The sequence below is a fragment of the Mya arenaria genome, chromosome 5 (genome assembly GCF_026914265.1).
Source record: "Mya arenaria isolate MELC-2E11 chromosome 5, ASM2691426v1".
NCBI lineage: Eukaryota > Metazoa > Mollusca > Bivalvia > Myida > Myidae > Mya > Mya arenaria.
Window position 1 is genome coordinate 55,988,178 of NC_069126.1, and position 26,755 is coordinate 56,014,932.

The 26,755-nt window shown below is 34.7% G+C and overlaps 1 protein-coding gene across 2 annotated transcripts in view; it reads right to left on the minus strand.

Annotated features, from left to right (window-relative positions):
• LOC128236124 (nephrin-like) overlaps positions 1-16,076 on the minus strand; it is a 70,173-nt gene extending 54,097 nt beyond the window's left edge. The window contains exon 1 of one of the 2 annotated variants that reach the window (XM_052950987.1): positions 15,921-16,076. In XM_052950987.1, the coding sequence (XP_052806947.1) occupies positions 15,921-16,038 (118 nt within the window). In that variant the 5' untranslated portion in view covers positions 16,039-16,076. The remainder of the gene's footprint in view (positions 1-15,920) is intronic. The other variant, XM_052950986.1, reaches the window with a different exon arrangement.
• Between the last annotated feature and the right edge of the window lie 10,679 nt (positions 16,077-26,755).

Here is a 26,755-nt window from a genome sequence, read left to right on the forward strand (position 1 = left end):
TTCCCGAGAATTACTCACCTTTTGGTAAGTTTGCATAATGGAATATTATTGTGTTTTCATTCAGTTAGTTGTATAAGTATTACACTCATTCCAATTAACAGTACGAATACCCAAACTAAAGACATTTTAGTTCTTACACGTTTTCTATTTTTAGTAACAGTGACCTCGATCTTGACACACGGGTTGAAACGTAATTTTATGTAAGGCTATCTTTCACACCAAGTTTGGTCACATTATGACAACCATAACAAAATATATTCAGTTTCAACCTAATAGGCCTAGTTAAATCCTTCTATAATCCCCCCCCCAAAAAAAAAAAAACACACACACACACACACACAAAAACGTGTATTGTACACAAACTCTGTGTATTGAGCTTAATTTATTTGCCTTATTGACTTATCAGATCTCCGATCTGAGTATCCTGCTGTGCAGTTTTGGAGTTTTGTTATCATAGAAATGAACACTTAAACCCTGAGCCTATAAACAAATAAACAGGAAATTGGCCCCTACTGTGACATAAGTGGAATTAGCAGATGATTGTCATGCCAAACATTCCTTAAACTAGTCCTTTAACTGTTTTAGTGACAGTGGGCATGACATTTACCCTAGTGGTCACCGCAATCCCATGAAAGGTCTTCATAAGTTCATAATATATACCAAGTTGCTCAAAATATTTCAACCTTATCAAAAACTATTCAGTTTTAACCGGTTTTCATCTTTTAGTAACAGTGCCTATGACCTTGACAAAAGGAAAGGTCTCCATATATTCTTAATACACACCAAGTGTGGTCACTATATGTCAAACCTAACTGGAGATATTCGGGTTTTTTTCTTTTTTCAGTTACATTTACTTTGACCTTAACACTAGAGTCCTCAAACGCAATCTTATGACTAGAGTTTCGAAGTCGAACAAAAAGGCCTTAATTTGCATTATACGCAAGATAGCGTTATCTTTACTAATTGCTTAAGTCAATTGGGTGCACTGAAACATGTTTTTATGAGAACTCTCTTAAAAGTATGAGTTGAGTTCATTTGTTTCGAGTAAATGACAAACCAGGATGGAAATTGAAAAAATGTCATTTATTCACATTAACTGACGTATATCGTTACAAACGAACAATAAACATGGCCGAAACAAAGTTGGCGGTAAATAAAACGCCCTCCAATAAAACATATCAAATAATACAGAATGCATTATGTAAGACAAATGGTAAGATAATAGTATAGCAAATGTAAGATAACATTATAGCAAACAATAACAAGATAATAGAAAAATAATATCAACACTAACAGGCATGGCGTTTAAGCGACAATGGAAAGGACCTTATTAGGTATATTAAGTAAAACGCACTGGCCTATAGATTGGGTGAGGTAGGGTGGGATAAAAAGCTTATGAAAATACTGCGTAATTCAGGTTGGCATAAGTTATCTGTGAAATTATTGCGTTGTGTTATCCGCAAGATGAGATGGTTAAATAATACTATCAAAATTGTAAACTCGGTACTAATAATTTACTACGTAACGAGTTATGTCCCCTGAAAGTATCATAAATAAATTTATTTCTTAGGCAATAAATTAAATGTTAAGGTTCCAATGCTTAACAGTGTGCATTTAATGAAATATTGACTAAGATGTGGGTGCATGCAAAAGTTTATCTGAGGTTTGACGCCGACACCAGGATGAGAAGCATAGCTCTCATATTCATCAAATAGTGAAGCTACAATGTGACAGAAATAACTATATTTTGCCAACGTATGAGTAACGCTATTGGAAAGTATTTTAGGTTTTGCATTGAATATATGTCAGTTTGTCTTTGGGTGTTGTCTCCTTACATTTAGAAAGATAACTCAATTTGATCCAAGTTTGAAATTATAATTGCGAAAATAAAATCTGTGAGTTAGTCTTATTGAATGCACAACTTGTGAAATTCTCAGAAATATTTCCACAAAAGATCTCCATTCGTATGGGAACAGTTCTAATTGTATCTAGCAATTCATTTACATGTAACTAGGAAAAGATATTTATTGATGATAAGTATTTAAAAAAAACACAATATCATTAACACACATTGAATGCTTCATAACTGATTAAAAACTGACAAATGATATCAAACATTCTCATTACTAAAATGTTTCAAATTACTTGAAGCATACGCATTTCTCCAATACTCTTGTGAAACACTGAACAGAGGTCTAATGCTAAAATCAGGTAAAGTCCAAAAAATTTCATGCAGCTACATCAAATTCAACATAGAAATTGATTGCACTGCACATTTTTAATTCTTTTTTATACCATATATTCAGCTATATTTTACATATGATTACATAAAAACGCAACAAATTGGCCTTTTAGTTTGTAAGGAAAATAAATGTCGTACTTTTTTTATAAAAGTTATCAAATTATCAGGAAAAGATTAATTGACTGTGATAACTGCATATTACATTTAATTATAATGTCTGATCTTTTTCACCACTACCTAGTACCTTGTAAAACTGCTAGTTCTTGTCAAATATACTTTTGCGTAGGCTGGTAAAACGGCAGGGTAAAACAACTTTCTTTGAATGCTCTGTCTATTTTACCGTCATAAAGTACTTCAATTGGCCGATCAAGAAGAAACAATATCTGTTCAGTTTTCAAATATGTTGATTTGAATTTGACACCTGTATATAAATAAATAGTTTGACAGAATAAAAATTTCCATCTATTGATACTAAAGCTCTTTTTGTAATTAGTAAAAGTAAGCGTTTACAATTTTGAATCTCTTTTGAAAGAGAAGGTAAAACATATTGATAATAAACTTATTTTCATATTTCAAATTAACAATCAAGCCATGAAGCGAATACCACAACCCGTTTATAATAACGAAGTTCAACGTACGGGTATGACTCTAAATTTATTAAAGCCAAAGCTACAAACCTTATGCTATGTATATGTATAAATGTATGTGGCATTTGTACCTTGTATTTTCCTCGTTTTTGTTTTCACATTGACTCTATATCGAAAGGTAATATGTTGCATGGGTTTTAATTGTTCTGTTACTACTGTGTGGATAAAACTCAACCGCAAACCATTTATTGAACGCTGTCATTAACAACATATTACGACACTGATACGTCACTCATGATAAAGCGGTCGTGTATAATCCCGGTCACTCTAGTGGTAGGCACCGTATTTATCGCTTAGCCAAATAATCCCATGTTAATATAATTCATAAGTCGTTTTTAAATTAGAATAAGCTAGGTTTATCTCGGGTATTACAAATTTAACGAACATTATTATTTCAGCGATCACTATCGCTCCATTTGAATGTGTGTTTTTTTTGGTTTGTAATAAGTCATCTTTAACTTAGATGCTAAATGTATTTACTGCATGTCCATCTTACCCGAACTTACCTGTGTTGGTCATTTAATGAACTGGATCCAAACATTGCCTTCAGTTCAAAGAAATATTAAATCAAGATCTTTAGATTTGACATAAATTCATGAAGACACTTCAAAAGAAAACAAGGAATATCAATAAATAATTTGACATTTAAAACATTTTCTTAATAGATTTAAACTCGTTAAGCAATCAATTTAGCTACCCTTTCATTGTATTGCATTAAAATATCTTATATTTCACCACTTTGAAAAACAGGATCCCCAATGAGAAAACGCAACGATTGCTTAGTGCTATTTTAAGGTTGAAAAACAAGCAAAACTCTTCATTTTTAAGCCAAAGATTTGTGCCTGTTTTTTAACATTATCTTAAACGTTTCACCAGTTTGAGAACTACAACGTCGACGACAACGACACCAAGGCTATCACAATACCTTGACTATTTTCCTTCGAAAACAGATCAGTTAGCAATTAGAGATAAGTATAAAATAATAAAATAAATTAAATGAATGTCATAAGTGAGCGTTTAACTTCAATGTAGATCATAATAATGCTAATGATGCGGTGTTAATGAAGCTTTTTAATGTGCGTAAGCTTCTGAAATGAAATTTGAAGGAATTCTTGTAACTATAGTGCATATTCAATCGAAAGAATGTCATAATTATCCAGTGTATGATTCCGGACAGCGGTATTAAATATTAGACAGGGCTTTATAGAAAAAAAACACCAATGATCAGATGCCAGAAAGACTACGGCACTAGAAATTTGAAGAACAATTTCTGTTTAAGCGGTGGGTTTATACAACAACTTTGATCTATTTTATGTTTATTCACGATCTTATACTAGATTGATAAACCGTGTCAGCTACAAAGTATAATTCTAAATCCAGTTTTTACAGACTTACAGAAGCTGTTATTTTACCATGTCTGAGAATGTGTTTTCCGGTCTACACATTGGCCCCAATATTGGAACGTTAGAAGAAGTTAAAGTAAGTAAAGAAGTCTTAACATTAACGTTATTCACTAATAAAGCACATATATAATTGCACGCTGTCTATGATAACCTATAACAAAACAAAAACAATACCCGCAACCCTCATGATTGAGAAAATAACTTGAGTTGCGGATGCGGATGTACAGTTCCATATAACACCTTATATGCCCTGCAATTTTCGACGAAACCCACGAATAAACGGAAGCGTTCTTAAACCACTGCTACATGCTCTTGTTGCTCAAATAGGAAACATCAACTGACAGTCCAGGACACTGCTCCTTTGATGGCATCGCGTCTTCAGGGCCTGAAAGACAAGCCGAATACATCGAAAAATAAGGTTCGGAAAGGCGAGTGGTTTTACGGCTTCGCAAATTCAGGGGATAGCTATATTTTGCACTCTATCCCGGTGTTAGAGACAGGCGATGAGTTTCAATTCATGCTTCCAACATAAACCTCACCGCGCATGTTCCACTTGTGGACTCAGGTTCAATATCACTCACCCACCATGTCGGCGTTGCCAAGCAAACTTTCCTGTACGATTTTACTTGACAATCCACCAACAGCCACTTAGACACTTCTTCAGATTCTGACAATAACGACGGCCTCTCGGATTTCCTACAAGTTCTACCAAACCAATCTGCACACTTGAATCCAGGTAACGGCGTTCAATTCTCATAGCCAATTAGTACACCAATATCGAGCCAAATCCCAAAATCTGCCCGTAAAGACATAATGGCTAAACGCTATGTCGGTCTATATTGCCTCGCTTGTGCCTTCCTGTACTTCTCAATACACCACTCAATAGACATTACAATAAGAAAAATCCATCTCCGTTCAACAGTTTACCCGCTTAAGAAAAATAGAAAATATCGATACTTAGACTTCCGCATTCCTCCGTTTCATTACCGTTAACAAAGCTAAATTTCCATTTGAAACGGCCCAAATCATGAAATATGCGGAAATTGTGCGCGGGTCTTGCCTTCATGTATTACGATTCACAGTTTCGCATGCTTCGACAATCTGTCCTCCTTCCATGGGATTGTCTCTATACGGAGTTCAGATTAATGGCGGCAGCACTTCTTTTCAATAACCCACGCCCCAGTCCCTTCGAGCCCTCCGTCAACCTTTCCGATCTCTCTTTCAAACTAAGTCTATACGGTTCCATGCCAACGTCTGTAGGGACAACAACAAAAGGTTTTAGTGCCACAACTCCAACTGCAACTTCCCCCACATCTGAAGGGACCCTCTGTTTCCCCTCCCTTTCAAAATTTTCCCATTAGCCTCATTCATTTGCTTCCCAAAAAGGATCCAGGTCAATTCCTGTAAATTCATTAACTTTGCTACCCAAAGGGTGCTTCAGTTAACGACTTTGTTAATACAGATTTGTCAGTTACAACTCTTTAGACGATGCAGTTGCGCATCAACTGTTACTGGGCAATGGTACTCTTTCAGTAAGACATTGATTCCGCTTTTCGCCTTATCCCTATTCATACCACTGATCACGACCTTCTTCGTTCTAAATTTGACGACAAAAACTGCTTCGATAATAAGGGTTCGTCATCTTCATGCGCTGTTTTCGAACTTTTGCTTGTCGGTCAGGTACATACATTTATATATGTATGAATATATACATATGTCCTGCGTGCCCTACGCATTGCATTCCCTAAAGGGAACCTTTAACACAGTCGTATATGAACTTAAATAATCGTTTGAGGAAAATACGATTTTCTTTTCGTTCAACAGTAGTACGATAGGAGCACCGAGAAGTCTAAAGACAAAGGAAGTTCCATCTAGATGCAATAAGTCTGCAAGGAATTGCGTCCCAAAAACATGAATGTTACATATAAATGACAATATAAATGCAAAAAGCTACAGAAACATGCTCAGTAGCAAAAAAGTTTAAACATAAACCCGGTTTAGTGGCAATGGGCAACGCCAAAGACATAGAACACAAATTTACAAACACGAAACATAGAACAGCACACAACTCTACAAACAGCACAGTGCATAAATACTATATATATATATATATATAGGTACCGCCTTGGAACGGTCAGTAAAATGTAAATTTACTGGGGGTTTAAACCAATTTATGTGCACAAACCTCACTCTTATCCCAACAATTCTTAATAAAGATAAAACGCAAAAGATAAATCTTATCAAAGTATGCATTAACTTGAGGAAACTTATCAATAAAACAAATAATAATAAAAAACGAAAAGGTAAACCCAAAGTACTTCAATGATTAGAGATCCCAACTCTATCTGCAGACGGAGGGAAACAATTCAGAGCACCTAATGCAAATACTTTTCAAAGATACGATGCAGTCATCGTTAGAAACCAAAAGCTTCAGACAGAGTCTGCCTTAAAAGGTTTAAAACTGTGTGATCATAGAGTTTCATAATAAAAAGCATCATTGTACTAAAATAATATCGATCACGCAACGCATTCATTTACACTATGTACTAGCACATCTGTCAGTGGAAAAGAACATTGATCGCAATTATTTTGCTGGATTTTGACCCTGCGGCACCAGTGTCTTGCAATAGTTTTCATTATATATGTATGCCCTGTGGAAACACACTTTGTATATTATTGGGGTGAAGAACCCTAAACTATTGAAAACTGTCATCAAAAAGCACAGTGAGTGCCACTTGCTCTATTCAAACTGGTAAACTAAGGTCTTAACGTGGCTCTTCCAATTTGATTTGGATGGAAGCTTTGATTGATTATCAATCACACCGTTAACAGATGTCGACAGTAAACCATATTTACATAGAATACAACATATATCAGGTACAAAACCATACATGTGAGTTCCAACGTGTGATAAATATAATAGATACCTTCGAATAAACAATATTATTATATATTCTAAATAGATCAGTGGGTTGATTCCATGGGGACTTACTACCTGCGCACCCATGGAATATAATGCTTTTCTCGCCTTCTGTAGTCTTTCTTCAATGCGTATGGTATATTTTAAATTATAGTCCTGCCTTATACCAAGATGGGTAACTTAGCATTGCTTCCACTTTCAATTTGATGGTAAATCGTCTCTTGAAGGTTAAACGAGGTAGTTATGCAACTGAGATCTTTTTGAAAACCTTGCTGCTGAGCTGATGGAAAGTTTTGACTGTGCACTTTGATTCTTGTATTTATCCTTTAAAGAAGTACATTTTCTAACAATTTACAGAAACACGGTATTAATGAAATTGACCGATAACTGCTTGGATCCGTTTTTTCTTTTTCATTTCCCTTGATGAGTGGTACTAAAATGCTTGTTTTCAAGTTTCCGCTACATTTCCATAGAATAATATTGCATTAAATAGCCGAATTAGCGCTTCTTGGATGATCTGTCCTCCCTTAATTACGTGCTCGTTGTGGATATTGTCGATCCCCGGTTAATTATGTGCTTTAAGGTATTTTGTAGATTCCTAGACTTCAGTCAATACTACTTGCTTCGTAAGTATATGATTACTAACGTGTTCGCATGCTAAATTCCCGTTACCATCGTATATTATTGATTTGTATTTTTGCAATGTCTCGTGGGGTTTGCTTAACACTATTTGAAAGTAATGCCGAAAACCGTTGGCTACTTCGTTGTCTTTATTTGAGAATTTGTCAAATATTATTTCATTGCATCTTTCCGATTGTTTTCTATCACGTTCCCTGAGTAACTTTCAAAATTGTTTGTTATTAATTTCAGCGGTTCTGTTTAATTCATCCAACGAGTTATTTTCATATTCATCTTGCTTATGTCTTAGGATGCGCCTGAAGTTTGATTTTGCCTTTTTATACAAATTATATGACGAGTGTTTATGTCCGCGTGACGCGTTCGTCTTCCATTCACAATCGCCGTAAATGTCTGGCGTGTGTATGAGCGTTCTTCACGGTTTCGCACCAGTAACTGGGAGACAATTTTCAACATAATACAACTGTTGTTATTTTAAAAAGATCGTATCTGTTTAACGAATCCTTCGTCGGTTATGACATGATCCAATACTGTTTTATTTGGTATAAACGTATATGCATCCTGTTTATCAAAATGGTATTGAACGGATTGTAAATTTTTACTTTTGATTAAGCCTGTTAGCAATTTTGACTTCACATTTGTCCCCGTATGGATACCGTCCATTGAAATATCCGCCTAGTATAATGGTTCCAACCTGTCTGTAACTAGGCAACTAGTGACTCTTAATCGCCCAGAGTAGATTTATAAAAATCAGTGTCATGGCATGCAGGCATATAAACACAAAATATATACAGTGGAACAGCATCAGTACATTTAATGCGGTCATTTGTTACATTACAAAGTTGACTTATATGCAGTTGAGAGATTTTGTATACATTATAGCAGTTCCTGCTCTTTCGCATCTTTACGGACCATAATTGTTGGTAATTATGTCTGCAGAAACAAATTATTGGTAATTACTGTATATAGTGTTAAAGTTTCTACAGATCTTGGTAGCAATTTATTTTCCGTTATCAATGCAATATCGCCCTTATATTTATCTAGGTAGTCTGACCAGGGATATGCGAAAACTTTTTTCATCGACAATTCCAGCAGAACAAGTTACAACGTACACATAATTAAGAATGTTTGTATGATATGACAATAAAACGTGTCTTGTACAACAAAGATGAACATGTATGCTCTTTAGTCCATTGTCGGAGAACAGTCGTCGCTGTATGAGTGGTTCGATCGTCTATCACTCCAGTAGTTGTCCGGGTAACGTTGGCCTCCTTCGTACTACTCATCGTAATCGTTAAAGTGGCGGCGCTTACTTCCGGCGTTGCGCCTCTGACGACGTTCAGCGGCAAAGTTGCTGGGTTCGCGTTCGTAACGAGTGTCTCTTAATCGCCTTCCTCGGGACGCTCGACCAATGTCCTTGGAAACCAACTCCTGGTACACGATTTCCTCAGGCCAGAGTGTTGCATCTTCGTTAATGAGTTCAAGCTCCCCTGGGACGTTCACTTTGGAGGAGGAGCCTCTCTTTCCGCGAACCACACGAAGGAAATACCCTTTCTGTTTGAAGCGGTAGTATTTGTCACTTTCCCTAACGTCTCTGTCAACATTGCCGACAAAGTACGAATATATGTTACGTCGTTTCCGCACAGCTGTCAAATTAGGTTCGGTCGTATTTGTGGCGCTGAAAGGTAGTTTTTCGTAAGTTGCTGTACTTGTGATATCTATAGTTTGCAGATGTCAATTCGTACCCGCCGAGCTTCGTCAAGGTTAGATGCATTGACGCTTTTCTGTGTGTTTGCCTTCGTCTCCCACGGGGCGCACGTGAAGTGGTCCGTCTCTCGTCTGAGGGAAATGGCTTTTTTGATTGTCCATGCTGCAGCAATGACTTGATACCAGCCTCATTCGTGACTTTATCAGCGGTTATATCTTTGAGAACATCGTCTGTGTTATTATCCACTTGAACTGCTTCAGCATACGTTTAAGCTACGCAACGCTATAATTTATTTCAACTGGAGCATTGCGCGTGTCGTCTGCAGTCGAATTCAAACGATTTGGTTTATCGAGGCTTTAGTGGAGCTAAGTCGTTTCACTTTGGAGCCCGTTCATTTCAGTGCAGGCTATGGATTCCGGGAGACGAGCGAGAATGCTCCTATGTGTTCCATTTAGAATTCGATAATTGCCGTTTAGCAGTGATATTTCGGTGTGGAATGACGCTAATATGTTGGAGTCTTTTGCTCGTTGCGAGGAAATTTTCTGTATTCTTAGGTTCATGTTCGAAATAAGCGCAAGAATGTCAGGTTGAGTTAAAATTTCCTTTGGTGACACCGTATCGTGCCTTAAGATAGTTATTTCGTTGGTCCCAGGGTTCGCAAAAACATCCCGGAAATCACTTTCAGAGAGCTGCCATCGCTTCTCGGCTTGCTGAATTTCTGTTCTTTTACCAGGCCGTTGTTTCTTACGCCGCATGACTGATCTCACCAAGAACGTTTCCAAACCTTAACACAGGATCACCCTGTCCAGGGAAAGCCGAAAGGATCTCCATTCTTGGCAATTATTTGTTGAACATTTCAACGGCCGCAATTTGCTCCTCCAGAGACGTTGGATTGCATCCATTTCTTTTCATCTGCATACCGATGCATCTGCAACCCTCGGCTATGGGGCTATTTTGCAGTGTCAATGGATTTATGGTACTTTGTCCGCTCTTTGGAAGCCCTACGACATTACTTTCGAAAAACTACTCCCAATAGTTTTGTCGCTTGAAAGTTGGGGACCGAAACTGACCAAGCAGCGTATTACACTTCATACTGATAATGCTGCTGTTGTACACATCATTAATAAGCAATCCTGCAAAACTGCTACAGAAATGACATTTGTTCGCCGTTTGGTCTTGGTCAGCATTAAAATTCAACTTTGTTTTACGATCAGAACCCATACCTGGCAAATGCAATCATTTGCCCGATCTTGTTTACAGATAGATTATTTTGCGTACTGGCACCAAAAAAAGACTGTCAACCCACCGTAGTTCCAGGGCACTTGCTCATTTAAATCAAACTGTGTATCAACTCATAGAATCCTCCACGAAACCCAGCTACCAAAACGCTCTAATCATTTTTGCATTTTCCACCAAACATATTCACATTTACTATCGGTTTCCACAGACCGCATTGCTCAATTCATTGCTGTTTGCAACAGCAGCGGACTTCAAATATCCACTATAACTTCTAACATTTCATCTCTTAGCTACATCCATACTACACCATATGATAATCCCTTCAGACTCATTTGTCATCAAGAATTTGCTGCGTAGTCTTCACCACCATAAACGTTCAGACATTCGGAAACCTTTCACTCTAGCACACATCAGTGCCCTGGTAACTGCCCTTAATCATATCGTGTCGGACCATTTCACGCGTTTACTTATGCGTTCACTGTTTCTACTGGTTTTTCCGGCCTTTTTCGAATCGGAAAAGTCGTACTTTTCCCCAAAGGCCAACAAAAATGGTCAAACGGGAAGATGATCTTTTTAATGGCTGCCATTTTAAGATTACATCGTTTTCTATTGTTATGAAAAAAACCCAAATAGTTCCAAGGTTGACATCCGCTGTCCCCTTTTCACGTCAACCAACTCGCAATTTATGTCCCGTTCACTCTCTTCTGTGCTATTTATCTATGACCTCTGACACAACAGAACCACTTTTCGTGCACCACTCCGGTCTACCAATCACCACAACATATTTCCGATCGATACTTCGATCGTGCGTGCAAGCGTGTCATCTAGAACTCGATACATACACTGCACATTATTTCCGCATCGGCGGAGCTACTCTTGCTTCCAATAACCGTATTCAATTTATAACATACAGAAATTAGGCCGTTACTTTTCAATCCAGCAGACTCGAACTTTCGAATTAGTTCAACAGTGAGCCTACAGTTGAAGGCTGCAGATCTATAAATTTCCGTTCCAATTAACTGTCCTGACAGTTTAGGGCTGCAGACCAATACATTCCGTTACATGCCGTGGTCTGACAGTTTGAGGCTGCAGATCTATACATTTCTGTTAAATTACGTATTTTGACAGTTTAATGCTGCAGATCTATCCGTATGTGTTTAGTGCCGTGATCTGACAGTTTAAGGCTGCAGATATATACATCCTGATAAATGACGTGTTTTGATAGTTTTAGGCTGCAGATCTATCCATGTATGTTTAGTGCCGTAATCTGACAGTTAAGGGCTGCAGATCTATCCATGTAAAGTATGTTGACTTCTGTTAAGGCTGCAGATATATTCATTAATGTTACATGCTCTGATCTGACAGTTTAAGGGACAGTCACAGATATGTTAACTTAAGCTTTGTTCACGTCGTTACCACTGTTTATACTGTACGTAAATATGTATAAGAAAAAAATACAGAAACAAGTACAATAGTCATAATTTAAACATAACCCCCTTTTAATGGCACAAGGTCAACGCCAAAGACATAAAACAGAAACATTCACAAAACAGAAACATGGAACAACAGCAAATAACTCCACAAAAAACAAACTACATCCTTAAGAATCCTTGGTAAACACCCAAAATGTTATATTTATGTATAAAACTGGGGTTGTTTATCAAGGATTGCTCGGTACCGCCTTGGAACGGTCAGTAAAATGAAATTTTACCGGGGGTTTAAACTAGTTTGTGTGCACAACATCACTCTTATCCCAACAATCCCGGATAAAGTGAAAACGTAAATGGTAAATCTTATCAAAGTATGCATTAACTTGAGTAAACTTAATAATAAAACAAATAATAATAAACATATAGGCAAACCTCTAGTATGATATATATATATAGTATGAGGTATCCCGACTCTATTATCTGCAAACGAAAGAATACATTTCAGAGTACCTTATGCAAAACCTTTTCAAAGATATGATTCATTTATTGTTTGAAACTATAGAAATCCCATACAGTCTGCCTTATAAAATAAATAGCAAATAAAAGGTTGAAAACTGTGTAATCATAGAGTTTCATAATATAAGGCATCGTTGTTCTAAATATTGTAATATCTATATTTATTATCAATGGCTCCTATGCTCTTCTTGAACAGTTTTTCTTGTACATATCTCTTCTCATTATTATCGTTACTTAAAGTAGCTCACACTTAATAAGCACCATTTCAAACTATGATCAGTATTTATGCGAAAAACTTCAGAAACAAGCTCAGTAGCAAAATGTTTAAACATAAACCCGGTTTAATGGCACTGGGTAAACGCCAAAGACATATAACATAAAATCACAAACAAGAAACATGGAAGAACAGCACACAAGCAGCACAGTGCATATATACTATAAAAACAACTAGGTATGTTAATTATGGATTGTTAGGTACCGCCTTGGACCGGTCAGTTAAATGTAAATTTACTTGGGGTTTAAACCAGTTTGTGAGCACAACATCACTCTTATCCCAACAATCCCGAATAAAGTAATAACGGAAATGATTGAAAGTCATCAAAGTTTCAAGTGTTTCTTAAAGCTGCACTCTCACAATTTTACCATTTTTACAACTTTATTATTGTTTTCTTTGAAAGAGCAAATTTTTGCGTAAATATCTGCAAACCAATGATATATGATAGCCGACAAAAAATCAGATCATAGAATTTCATATTTCTGTTCTGTATTTCATGTTTTATGGCTTAAACCGTTACTAGCGGTTTAAGAAAAATGCATAAAACATCGGTTTTTGAACTAACATATAAAAACCTGTGATCTAATTTTTTGTCAGCAGTCAAATATAACTGATTTCCATGGATTTTCGCAAAAATCGGCTCGTTCCAAGACAAAAATAAAAAAGTTGTCAAAACGTTTTATCTGTGAGAGTGCAGCTTTAGACAATTGCCCTTTTAGTTATTGCCACAATCATGTTTAAAATAGGAGTTCTTAAATATATATATATATCCCGAATAAAACATCATCGCATGCATCAACTTAAGGAGACATAAACCCTGCCCAACGGCACAGGCAAACGCCAAAGACAAAGAACACAAAAACAATCACAAACCAGAAACATGAAACAAATGCACAAAACCCCACAAACATTCAGCTTAATAATTTCTTAATGTGTATCCTGGATTCAGAAACAAAATTTAAAAGAAATTAAGCGTCAAATAACAATTTTATTTAATGTGAATTAACCTATCCCCAGTTCAGAATTGTCGATAAAAACGATACCACCCGAGAGACAAAAAAATCCTTTATTTTGTTTATTTTTCAACATTTTGGTAATAATTTGCTATCAAAGTAACAAGAAATTTTTGCTTTTAGAATTAATACATTATTGAGCAACAATCTCCCTACCAGTCATAGAGTTGATTTGAACGGAGACACCCCCCGAATTAATTGTTTTAGATACGATCTCGCACCAAGCTGTTTAGTTGGTTGGCAGGAGGAAAAACCCCGCCCCTTACAATCTCAATCAGGTATGCCGTTGCTTGGCAAGTGTTTGCACAATCTCTTACACAGAAAGAGTGCTTCTTCGTTGGAGGGTGCAGCCCTGCAGCAACCTCCCCGTCCATCTTTTTATTACCGTGACGCATTACATGTGTTGACTCACCTTCTCGTCAGCCTTTATATCTCTAACTCTGTCATAGGTTTAAAAAAACAAAATGATCATTTTATCTCATTGGTTCATAACAGGAAAAGTTTAAGTCAAACTAGTGTTTACCTAATTATAATACATGTTACGTAACCAGCTCTGATTTTTGTAGGCAATGGTCGAAACAGAACTCGGAAACCAAGAATGATTGCATTATTCACGAATGATAACCAATCAAAAAATGTCACACATTAATACTTAAGTCCATCATAGTACCACTGAACCTAACAGCGACCTTTGTTTTGAATTGAAAACAATGAGAAACAAAACATATATTACCCAAAGTATAGAAAATTATTTTTTATTTGTCAGTTTATAAAAAGTATTCATATTCTTTGTTGTTAGACATACTTCTAATATATATTATGAGAACTATATGGACACTATTTCGCATCTCGTAGTTCGAATTTTCGTGTAAATCAATTTTACGAAAACGGCCGATTTAAGGATGACAAAAACTAACAAACGCAGCTTGGTCACGCTCTGGTGCAAATATGTTTTCCGGCATTCATGCGCTCACAAAAAAATGTTCGAAACGAAAATTACTTGTTCCACCACATTTACTTCTTTGCACACATACATGAACGTTGAGTAGAACTGTGCCATAGTTCGCACGGTTTCTAGCCCGTATGCAGAAAAACAACATTATAACTGTGTACGAACAGACGGGTATTATATGAAACTAAATATAGATTTACGAGCATCTGTTACAAGATTTGGTCCAATGCAGATCCACTGGGAAGTGATCTATATGGGTTTTCATGAACTTTCACTCTTTTCATTTTTTATATACTTAAAGTTTTTATTTCCTCAAAAATATAACAACGATGATAACACAAAAACAACTAGACTTTCCTATGATATATATCAAATACAATACTGACGTGAGTAAGCATATTCCGATACGTGAATCGTGAGTTATCAGGGGAGAAAATTCCAAACGTTTGTTCACACATTCAAAAACCTGTCAATATCTTCTAAAAGGCTTCGCAGCTGTATAACAGTCAAGCAATTATTGTTATCCATAATTAAAAGTGACACTCTTATTCAAAATCAATACATAGACTTGCATAACAAACATAAATTTTGATTGATACACATTTAACTACTTACTCAATAATGCATTTATGGAAAATAATAATAACTGATATCAAAATTGTAACCAAGAATGTAATAGCTGGAAATGCAAAAATAATAAATGATTGGTGAGTGCTTAAAGATTAAATGGCATCTCATAAGGAAGAAAAACCATGTTTTATACACCGTTTTATTTTTAAAATTAAACTCGGTATCCTTCATAAGAATCATTTTTTTTTACATTTGTTAATCCTTCTCAGTATGTCCAAACAAATGTATTAATTGTGATAAATCAAGAAAAAAAGGTTATTAATTAGAGTGTTCCGTTTTGACCTTTCAAAGTAATAAAATGGTAACTTACATTTAAATAAAAACATCCAAAACATGTACCATAGGCATAGGATAATATTACACATCTTCGTTATGTTTATCTTCACTGACTGCAATTCCGAAAACGATATAAACCAAGTGTGGAGCATTCAACACTAGTAAGGCGACCTCGGTTTACACTCTCCTACGCTGTGGTTTCCCCTTACAAGTAAAAAAAATCATGCCGTCTTTATGACGGCTTATATTCTTATATACAACCTATCGATTTATTAAATGTTCTTTTACATTGGTCAATTAAGTTAAACTCATAAACGTATAAAGTGTTTGATAAAACAATCCATTGATTCTTATACACAATGTTACTTATAGGTTTAATAAACATTAATATACGATAACACTGTACTCAAATGCTTATACTGTTTCATTCATATAAAACTCCTACTGTATGTGTGTGATAGCTGGAAAAGTGCTATGAAGCTCGTTTATGAGGCATAATATATGGGTCATCATGTCTCCCCTTCGAACGAAGGGAGACATATTGTTTTCTGCATTTATAATAACTTAAATAAAATTATTAAACAATATGATAAAAAGGGATGAATATTGTGTATTGCATAATGCGAAATCATTGTTCATGTAATAATTATGCTTATTGGATATGCAGTTGCAGACATAGCAGACATTTAACGACTAAATACACATGATTTTCTGTCTATACAAAAGTTTGGCAAACACAGGGATAATATAAGAGGAGCTATCAGCTAGTTCAGGTAAAGGTGATACGAGTAACGGGCTTTTTTAGGTTCTAATGCAGGGATGAAATGTTTGCCCCTGTTCGCCATAAAGCTAACATCAAGTTTAGATTGACTTTTCAGACGAATCTCTGACGCAAAAATGAAAGGGCATTTAACTTACACAACATTCGATGTAAAGCTGCTATATTCCTTTTAGCACTGTACAAAATAATGTTACCGTTCAGATAAACAGGTTAAGACGGTTCTGAATACTGACAAACAATGTATGCACTTTCGGCTAAGTCGGGAAAAGTGGTCTAAACACAAACAACAAACTTAAAATTGTCTTGTATTGTAAAATAGTGGCATCTAAAAAGTGTAGTAAAATAGAAAATGACACTGCCGAAAAGTATCAATTACATGCACTGTGGATGCCTGCTAACCCAATAATAAGTAAGTAACGTTTGAAAGGGTTGATGGGGAGAGCAAGATGTGCCTTGAAGTAATGCAAAAACTGTTATTTAACTTCCGATATCTAAACAAAAATACAAATTGCAATAAAATTAACTATAATGATTATTTGGTCATATGTTCGAAATAGTAGTTATCCGCAGTTTGGGTTTATCAGGCTTCAAAATTTATTTGATTTAACTTGTATCGCCAATGGCACTATGAAAGAATTAAAAAGCAGACCAGGTGTTTTCAAAGGAAACAACTATCAGGATTTTTTTTCAAAATTCCATGTCTGGTTTTTAGTAAATTTCTGTGAAAAATGTCTTAATATTGCCTGTTAAAATTGTATTTCGAATGAAATGTTGATACTATTCCATTTCGTTGTTTCTTCTTCCGTACAGTTGTTACCTCTCTAATATCGTTGGAGGAAGGCGCATGTTGCAATTGTTTTTAAATAATTCCACGGATGCCAATCACGTGACCATTGATTTGATATAAAAGAAAACTAACTTTCTGCAAAGTCGACCAGTCCCGGTGAGTTCTCATGTTTCTAATGTTTCATCAGTTGATTGTGTCAAATTTCAAGGGGCCATATCCTCGGCATGTAGGTATTATTGTTATAGACGTGTCCCCCGTACTTTGCTACACTACTGTGCAGATCAAAATGCATGAGATTTATATGGTTATATTTATAATAGCAAAACGATTATATGTCAACTCTAGGAAAGTTTATACAATCGTATTCAACACAAATGTCGAAATAATAACCAAACTTGTACAGAAACGGTTTTACTTGCCTAGGATGCAAAACTAGTAGAAAAACAGTTTTAATGAAAAGTATTGATAAAGTAGGCGAACAAAATTAAGTTGGTAAATTAAACTTACGTTTTCATAACAATTTTTAAATAGTCATTTAATGAGACAATCGTTTGACATTTTTTCTTAATAAAATAATTATTTTACACATTTTAACAAATCTTAGCCAGTTAACTTAAAAATTAGGCACTATTTTCCTATGTAATAACACTTTATTTCAGGTGTGAAACTTAACCTAACATTTTGCGAAGTAACTAATATGTCTCCGAAAAAGGTCTGGATTGAGGTTTTATCGGCGGCGGTAAACGGAATGTTGCCACGAACACTTATTCATAGACTTTGAAATAAATATCCTTAATCAGCACAAATCGACCTTAATCATGGATGGAGGCAGGAAGAAGTGCTACTACGTCTATTATCGGCTTAAGCTAAGAGACATTCATACGCCTTCTTTTATAGAACAGTATAGATATACTGTTATGAAGAGCAGAACGTTTTTACAGACATATTGTAATGATTAAAATAGAATTAATGCACCAAAAAATAACGAGAGTGAGCTTGTCAAAAGAATATATACATTGTAGTGCATTTCAACTGTTTTTTTATCAACAAGCTCATGCATATATTGTAGAGCAACAGTACAATTACTGCAATAATAAATTCTCAGAAGAAAATCAATATGCAATGTGAGCAATCTATGATTTAAGCTATAACACATTCGCCACCCACGTTTCTCTTGTTCACCATCGTTCTTAATCACTAGTTTAGACTATGCAAGCGCACTGTTCCTGCAATGGAAACCTGATTAGTTCAGTCAATGCACCAATAGAACATTAATCAAGCACAGGCTCAAAAGGTGTCTATAGATTTGCCTCATTCTTATGACATCTGAACTTTAAATGCACCTTAAGGTTTTCAACATAAAGTGTACATTTTTGGCAATTATGTCGGTAATGCCTTGAGAGTATAGAAGCAAAATATCTCAATAATTGTGCACATACATTAAACGACTGTTAAGTATTCCTGCATATCAACCATAAAATTGAGTTATCGTTAGTTCGCAGAAGATCTCTTATCACATAACCAAGTTTATCCTTAATATTATCCATTATATTCAGAATATTATAGTAATTAAATAAGTTACGAAATGAAATACCCAGGTTTTTGCATTATGAAAGATAATTTCATCATTATTGTCAAAATTTATAACTATATGTATTCTAGTTTAGCAATTCGAATCAAAACAGAAATGCACAATAAACATAACTTGCAACATAATATAATATTTAAAATTTGTGTATGATCACAAATACAAGCTGATGTTTAAATGTTCCCAATTGAATTATGTTTTGAATTTAAGATATTAATGTTAACAGTTACAGTTACAGTTGAATTATGACTGATTATAAATGTGATTGGTTACCATGATTCGTTCATCTTGAGATTCCTCCAATTGGTATGTGATAACAAAAAATACATGGACACTTTTTTTATAAAAACAAACATATATTGACTATAAGTTATAGTTGACGGAACAGGACAATGAGACAATGGGCGAGGGTACTAGCAGGTTAAGAGGTATCAATGTTGTGGTGCGTTCGACACTTCTGTTAAATGTCGTCGTTTGGAGAAATACAAATGATATGAATTATCAATCATTATTTTAAGTACACATTTACCTATCAATTTAATCCGGTTAACATTTGATCATATTAGAGGCATGTTAATGTGTCGATTCAATCAGAGACATACAAAAATACAAAGAAGATTATAAGGAAACACTATGTTTTCAAACCATACCAAATTTAACATGCAAGTGTCAACAGCGGTTTCGTTTTGAACACGGTAATTATACAAAGCAACCGTTTCTGCAATTTTGATATGACCAATAGTGTTGAAGCTTTCCATATATCTTATTTTGGCAACTTGCAGCTGTTTATCTTGTTTAAAAGGATATTGAAAAATCCTCCAAATGAAAGTTGCTATTTCATTAATTGATAGTTTCTCGAAATATTATGATAAATGAAAACACGTGGTTCTATGAGTATGTAAAACAATACTATCTTCCTAAAATTAACAGTATGGTTCGACTTATTCGTGATTTGTTAAGTAAGGCTCAAGTTCTTAATGTTGCAAATTAAATAAAACCAATAAGGATAATTGTAAATTATTAATACTGGACTTGAGTCAACAATTATAGTCAAAAATAAGATTAAGTTAAACAACAAACCAGTTTAAAAACTTAACTCAATCAAATGATTTTTTGTGATTGTTTCAAGTTATTATGGGTTTATGTCATAACATCTCAATATTTTAGTTTGCAGCATATTTGAATAGTGGCACCAGACTAATTCCATCGCTCTTTCTTCTTTTCCGCAAGAGCCTTGCTATGTGTTAACACTTTCGTCGCTACATAAATAGCAAGTCAAACTGTTGGTCTTTGTACGAGATGGAGGGATAATTAAAAACGCCATTACTAATGCACATTCATGTACATTCCGCTATGATAACTATATTTTTCCACGTACCACCTACTATCTCACGATGTTATGTGAATACCGCGAAGTCAAATGTTTAAAAATAACGAGACACTTAGTGAATAGTATATTTGTAAGTAATAAGCTGTCTTCGTGGTCATGATTTCTTTAATTCTCGTATTTATTCTATTTTACAAACGTATAAGCGGATATCACTACTTTCAAACCATTAATGCGATTATTCAATGATTTAACGACCATCAGTAAGTGACTACGTTGTATACTCGCATTCTTGTGTTGCGAGGTGACTTTAAACGGACATTCTCTACATTAAACAAGTTTGTGTATGACACGCATCTATGGCTATTAATTATTAAACAACGTCATACACTTTTGACTAAGCTGTATTGTAGATAAACGTCTTGTAAAACAATTTGAGTCATATATTTTGTTACAATTACAAGAACCTTACATACTCATATAACAGTATTTACGTATCTAGAGAGACTGAAACATTTGGTTTAAAAGGTTAATTTCTGTGTATTTCACAATGCACATAATGTAAGAACGTTGATAATGTAACAGGCAAATATTTTAAGATGCTCTATGAGAGGGTCAATATAAGTTATATACTACTATGTTTAATCCTAATTGCTGCGCGCTGGTTATAAAAACTTTTGATAACTATTGAGTACAAAAAATGTTCAATGAATGAAATGTCATTTCATAAAAAGTCTATGAAATCATTTAATTTTTTTTATATTTAAAATTATCACTCGAAATCCATTAAACAAAACGATTTTTGTAAGCATATTCATTTTCAGTCATTTAACAATGCTTTTTCAACAGCTTCAATGCTTAGAAACATTAAAGGTATGCCTACTTTAGCCATTTATTTTTGTTCGCAAACCTTATCAATTCAATTCTTGAATGATATTTGTTCCTTGTTTTGTTACTACCTCAGCGAGTTTATTCGTTTCTGAACATCAAATTTAAGATCTTTAACATTTTGAGATCTTGTCGACATGAATATTGCATTACTATGGAATTTACTGGAAGTCAACATATGAGTTAAAAAACACTTCGGTTAGTCAATTTTACCATATAAACCTTAGGCGGCTGCTCTCGATTCAATTTGTTGTGCAGAGTAATGATGCAAACTACGGGGAATACGGCTATAACAACATACCTACATGTCAAGGAGAATGGTCCCTACGATAAAGGCCTTATAACTTGAACATCAAAACCATGAACACGTACCGGCACTGGTCGACTTTGCAGAAAGTTGTATTTCTACTTTATCAAACAATGGTCACGTGGTTGACTGCAGGGAACTCGTCCTTGACTTTAAATATCATTTTTATGCGTCTGTTGTAGATAGGTTTGTCTGTTTAGCTGTGATCAGTCTGACACTTACCCATCGTTCTTGCATTTTTAATAAAACTGAATTTGATAATATCAATACTGTACTGTTCAGACCAGATTTTAAATCCTTGTGCACTTATAAAGGGGTTGGAATTTAATATTGTTTTATTTTAAGTAATTGCTATACCAATTTTACAAGTCGAAAAAAGAAACAATGCAATTAAATAGAAATTTAAAACGGTCTCATCGGTTAATTACGGTGCATAAAAAATGAAATCACTAAAAGCTTTTGCCAAATATACTTCCTGGATAGAACTGGAAAACGGGATCTGATAATCAAGCGGGGTGGTGAGTAATGTACTGCAAATCAAATTCAAGGCAAGAGACAGTTCATACCATTGGAACCACAGCCCTCCACCAGCGATATTATATCAGTGCACCGACTGTATCAAACATTCAATTCTCTCAAAGCACCAAAAATCATTTTAAGAGAAAAATAACTTGATTTGAAAAAGCGGAGCATCTGATGTCAGAAATCAACAACGGCATTGCTCTGGTCGAGTACATTGGAATATTCCCAGAAAGGCACGACCATAGAGGAGTAAAAAACAATGAAAGAAATGTTAAGTACATTCGGTCAAAACCAAGCATTAACTGTCACCTTCAACAAGAACTGAAACATAAAGGAGTCAAGCAAGTTGAAATTGAAATGAACAAACACTCTTCCGATGATTTCAACAAACAACGGAACGAAAAGCAATTAAGGAACATCAAGTACAATTTCGATAAATCGAAGAAGGATGTATCAGAAACAGGAAACTTAGCAGACCAAATAATCAACGTCGAAGAAATGATAAAAACTGGCGATTTCGTGCAGATCGTAAAGCACATGAACGGACTTAAACAGCCAACAAATACCCTCTTCACTGATCAACAAATAACCGACATTAAACGTTTGTGCTGTTAAGGCGGGGCATTCCTCGGCATGGACAAGACTTACAACTGTTTACAAAGACTTATCAGTTGTCAAGCGCACCACACAAGAATAACCGATCTGCTTCGGCCCGAAATATATCTACACCAGCTCAACGACGCACGTGTTAAGCATAAAACATCTAAAACAAAATCTGAACAAATATATGTAAGATCAATTAGGATATCCGCTAAAATGCAGAATTGACATTATTAAAAAAATATTCGGAACATCAGGTCTCACCACTGAGCAGACAGACGAGGACACCCACGAGTACAGATTAGCTGAAATAAAAAGGCAATAGCAGAACATGATGCTCAGGCTGGGGAAAAGAAGCTGTTGCCCTTAACTTTACAGATAAAACCCGTTGCTGAAAAAACATGTAATGGATCCCATATAGCGTGGGAAAATCATTAGAAATTGGACAAACAACAATTCTGAAAGTGCTAATCACGTCCTTAAGACTGCCACTTCATGGAAAATTACTGAACTAGCCGTATTTATTTGCAAGTTAAATGATATTGTTGTAAATGCACACGAAGAAAGATGTCGCGCAATACGTGACATAGGGAATTATTCGCGTTCTTCTAAATTTCGGCACCACATGACTGACATTGATATCTGGGAAATAATGTCTCAAGAATAAAAGAATAAACGATTGAAAAAGGTCCTAAATGATAATGGAAGAGACAACACAAACGTAATTATATCACGGGATGGAAGCCGAACAGCAATCAAAACACCTACAGCTGGGGAAAAACCTCATTAAGTGAAAAGAAAAAGAGTTGAACGATCAAGAACACAATTGAAAACCCCGTTAAAACGCAAACTTGTTCTAGAAACAACAAAGATGTGAGGCACTTAATAATATTGAAAGCAAATGAGTTTGTGACACAGCGTGAGTAGTTTTATTATTGTACTTTCATATTCGATTTCGTTATTACAGCATTTAATGTATGGTATTTGTATTGACATTTATGTATTTCTTTAGTTTGTATTGTATTGTTTGTAAATTCTTTTGTTTGTGTTAAATGGTATTGTATTGTGGACGATGAAGAGAGTGCCTCCACGTGGTATGGCCTGGATGCACGAACATGATTATACAAATAAAATTATGTCAATCATAACATTCTTTATGTTGAAACAAAAAACATTTTCGTGGAACAAAACGCTCTCTTATTTCTGATTTTGTTTTTGTCAGGTCTACATTGTAAAATATAATATATACATGAAAAAAAAGTTGCGTTTCTGGCTATCACTTTTAAAGTACATGTATATTATTTCATCTGGCTTTTTACGAAAATCTCGACTCTAAGCGGCTTTTTAATAAAATGCTCTCCAAAACTTTCAGTTTTGTCAGGTACACCTTTGAAACAAACTCTTTTATAAATATTATACAACTAACAGTTCTGAGTATCAACTTTTTGCGGCTTGTCAAGAAAATGCTATCCTTTTCTTTACTATTTTCATGGTAACATTGAAAAAAAGTTTTAGACATGCCTTTCTTGTAAACAAATTTAAAATTACACGAATGACACTTCATATCTGGCTTTTCGCGAAAAATCCGGCTTTTTGCGGCTTTTGAAGTACATGTTTGATATTTCTTATCTGGCTTTTCACGAAAAACCCGGCTAATCGCGAAAAGCCCGATTTTTGCGCATTTTTAAGAAATCGCCCTCCTATTTCCTCATTTCCGTCACTCCTATTACTTCATTTTTGACACATTTAAAATTTACATTAAAAAAAACTATTTAAGTCATTCCATAAAACTTATATTTTTGGTAATCAACTTGAGAAGTACATGTATGATATTTCATTACTGGCTTTCACAAAAAGCCTGGCTTTTTGCGGGTTTTCGCGAAAAGACCGGCTTTTCGCACTTTAGTCATATCCGATTATCTACTGGTCAGGCCCAACCTTCATGTCAGGTTTGATGACCATAGGTCCAGGAATTGTCGAGTTTGCGTTCAAGATCATTGTCATCAAATGTATTTGATCAATAAAAGAGGTTAATCAACGATAAGCATCGACAACTAATCGCCCATTTAAAAAAATAAATATCCGTGTGAGTAGAAGATCAAAATGAGAAATCATCACATATGATAAAACATGATTATTATAAGGCAACGGAAGGGGTTTTCATCAAATACGATTGGAATAATAGACTTGGTATCAGAACCCAAAAACGTTTTAAATAAGGGTCCAAAATGTTTTGGTTTGGTTTAGATTTTTGAGAATTTCCAAAGTTCATCAAATGATTCAAACTGAAAAAAATGATCATTCATAGTTTTGAAGCGTTTTTATTTATATAAATAGAGAGAGAGAGAGAGAGAGAGAGAGAGAGAGAGAGAGAGAGAGAGAGAAATATATCTCAAGAGGATTGCAGTGTCCTAAATTCATAATATAACAATATAACATTAAAATATAATATGCAAAGCATATATTTGCCAATTTGGTTTCATAATTGTTTTTTATTAAGCAATCAAGAAATTCATTGACATATGTGACAAATCGATTATGTGCTTCAAAGTGCGGCAATATAGGTAACTTTATATGATATTTATTTTCTATTTGAATGCATTTATATGTTGTTAAAGGCATTAAATATCTTCTATGCCTTATATAGCATTCCTCCGTCGAAAATCGATAAACTCGCATAGATAGCGCTCTGTTATCGGCGATCCCCTCGTCACGTTATCAAAAGGCAGATATTTTGAAATCGGAATAATTTAAACGATGTATTCTATAAGATGGATAGTCTAGAAAACATTTAACGAATAAGTGAACATCAAGACGATTCGATCAATTTCAAACAAGTATTGATTTATTAAGCCTTAAATATCGTCGATGAAATGTGATTTTAGTCATGCAAGTAAAGATTGACAATACTTGTAAGAATAAAGTAAGTTGTTTACTTTCGTTAAAAAACAAATTCCACATTATTTCCTACTTGATTTCAGTGAATGACCACAACGTTCACAAATTGAGCCAAGTGCACAAGCATTTGAAGTTCTAAAAATTGGAAAGAGACATCATTTTGTCAATACTAAAGCTTACAAAATGTAAAGGAACTTATGAAATCTAAACATTGATAAAACTCTGCAAGAACTTCAAAGTTTATGCCAACACTAAGTTTTTAACCTACTAGCATTTCTTACCCCTTTTTTCAACTATCACCCAAAAGAAAAAAACTCAAATACTTTCTCATGATATACTAGTATTTCGGTACACAATTTTTGTATACATTATCATTATATGTAAGATCTGTATAATTGTGAAGATATAAATGAAAACACATGACTAAGCTTCAACAATTTGTGCAAGCTTTATGCGATTAGATTGTGATAATTTGTCACATGTTTGACGTTCAAAACACATTTACAATTATTAGTTCATTACTGTGTGAAGCTACATTCACCGATTTTGAATTTTTGCGTAACAGACCATACAACGAAAACGGCGTGTCTCAAAAGATTCTCAAGCGTTGTAAAATAAATATAAGAGTGAAAGCTAATGAATGTACATTAAAAGTAAACAGAGACTGGAGAACTGACCGAATTTGAAATTGACAACATCAACAGTATAAATCTAATATAACTAAAATCAAACAAACATTATCAAACATATGTATTAAAAGGCGTTATTATGCCCGCTTGCAGAGTTGATCTTCAGATATACTGTCGATCGCCATGTTACCTGAAATACCCGAACGTGGAAGTTGATTGCATGATCAAATGGCTTGCCTGTTGTCTGTAGTTTAACTCGAGGATTGCCTATAGTGTTGTGTGGCTGTTAATCTCTATGCTGAGATGGTAATTTGTTAAACGTGTCTATTCCATTACTTAGATGCCCCTTTAACATACAGGCTCAAAAGTACAACCATTGTTGAATGAACTAAGTGAGTTCTTAAAAGATAAACTTATTAATAAATGGTTAACAATATCAAATATCATCTTCGAAATATGTATAAATTTATAGTGGTATGGATGAAATTAATCATTTTTGGTTCAAAGTACTGAAAAACAATATCGTATTTCATCCAATATTA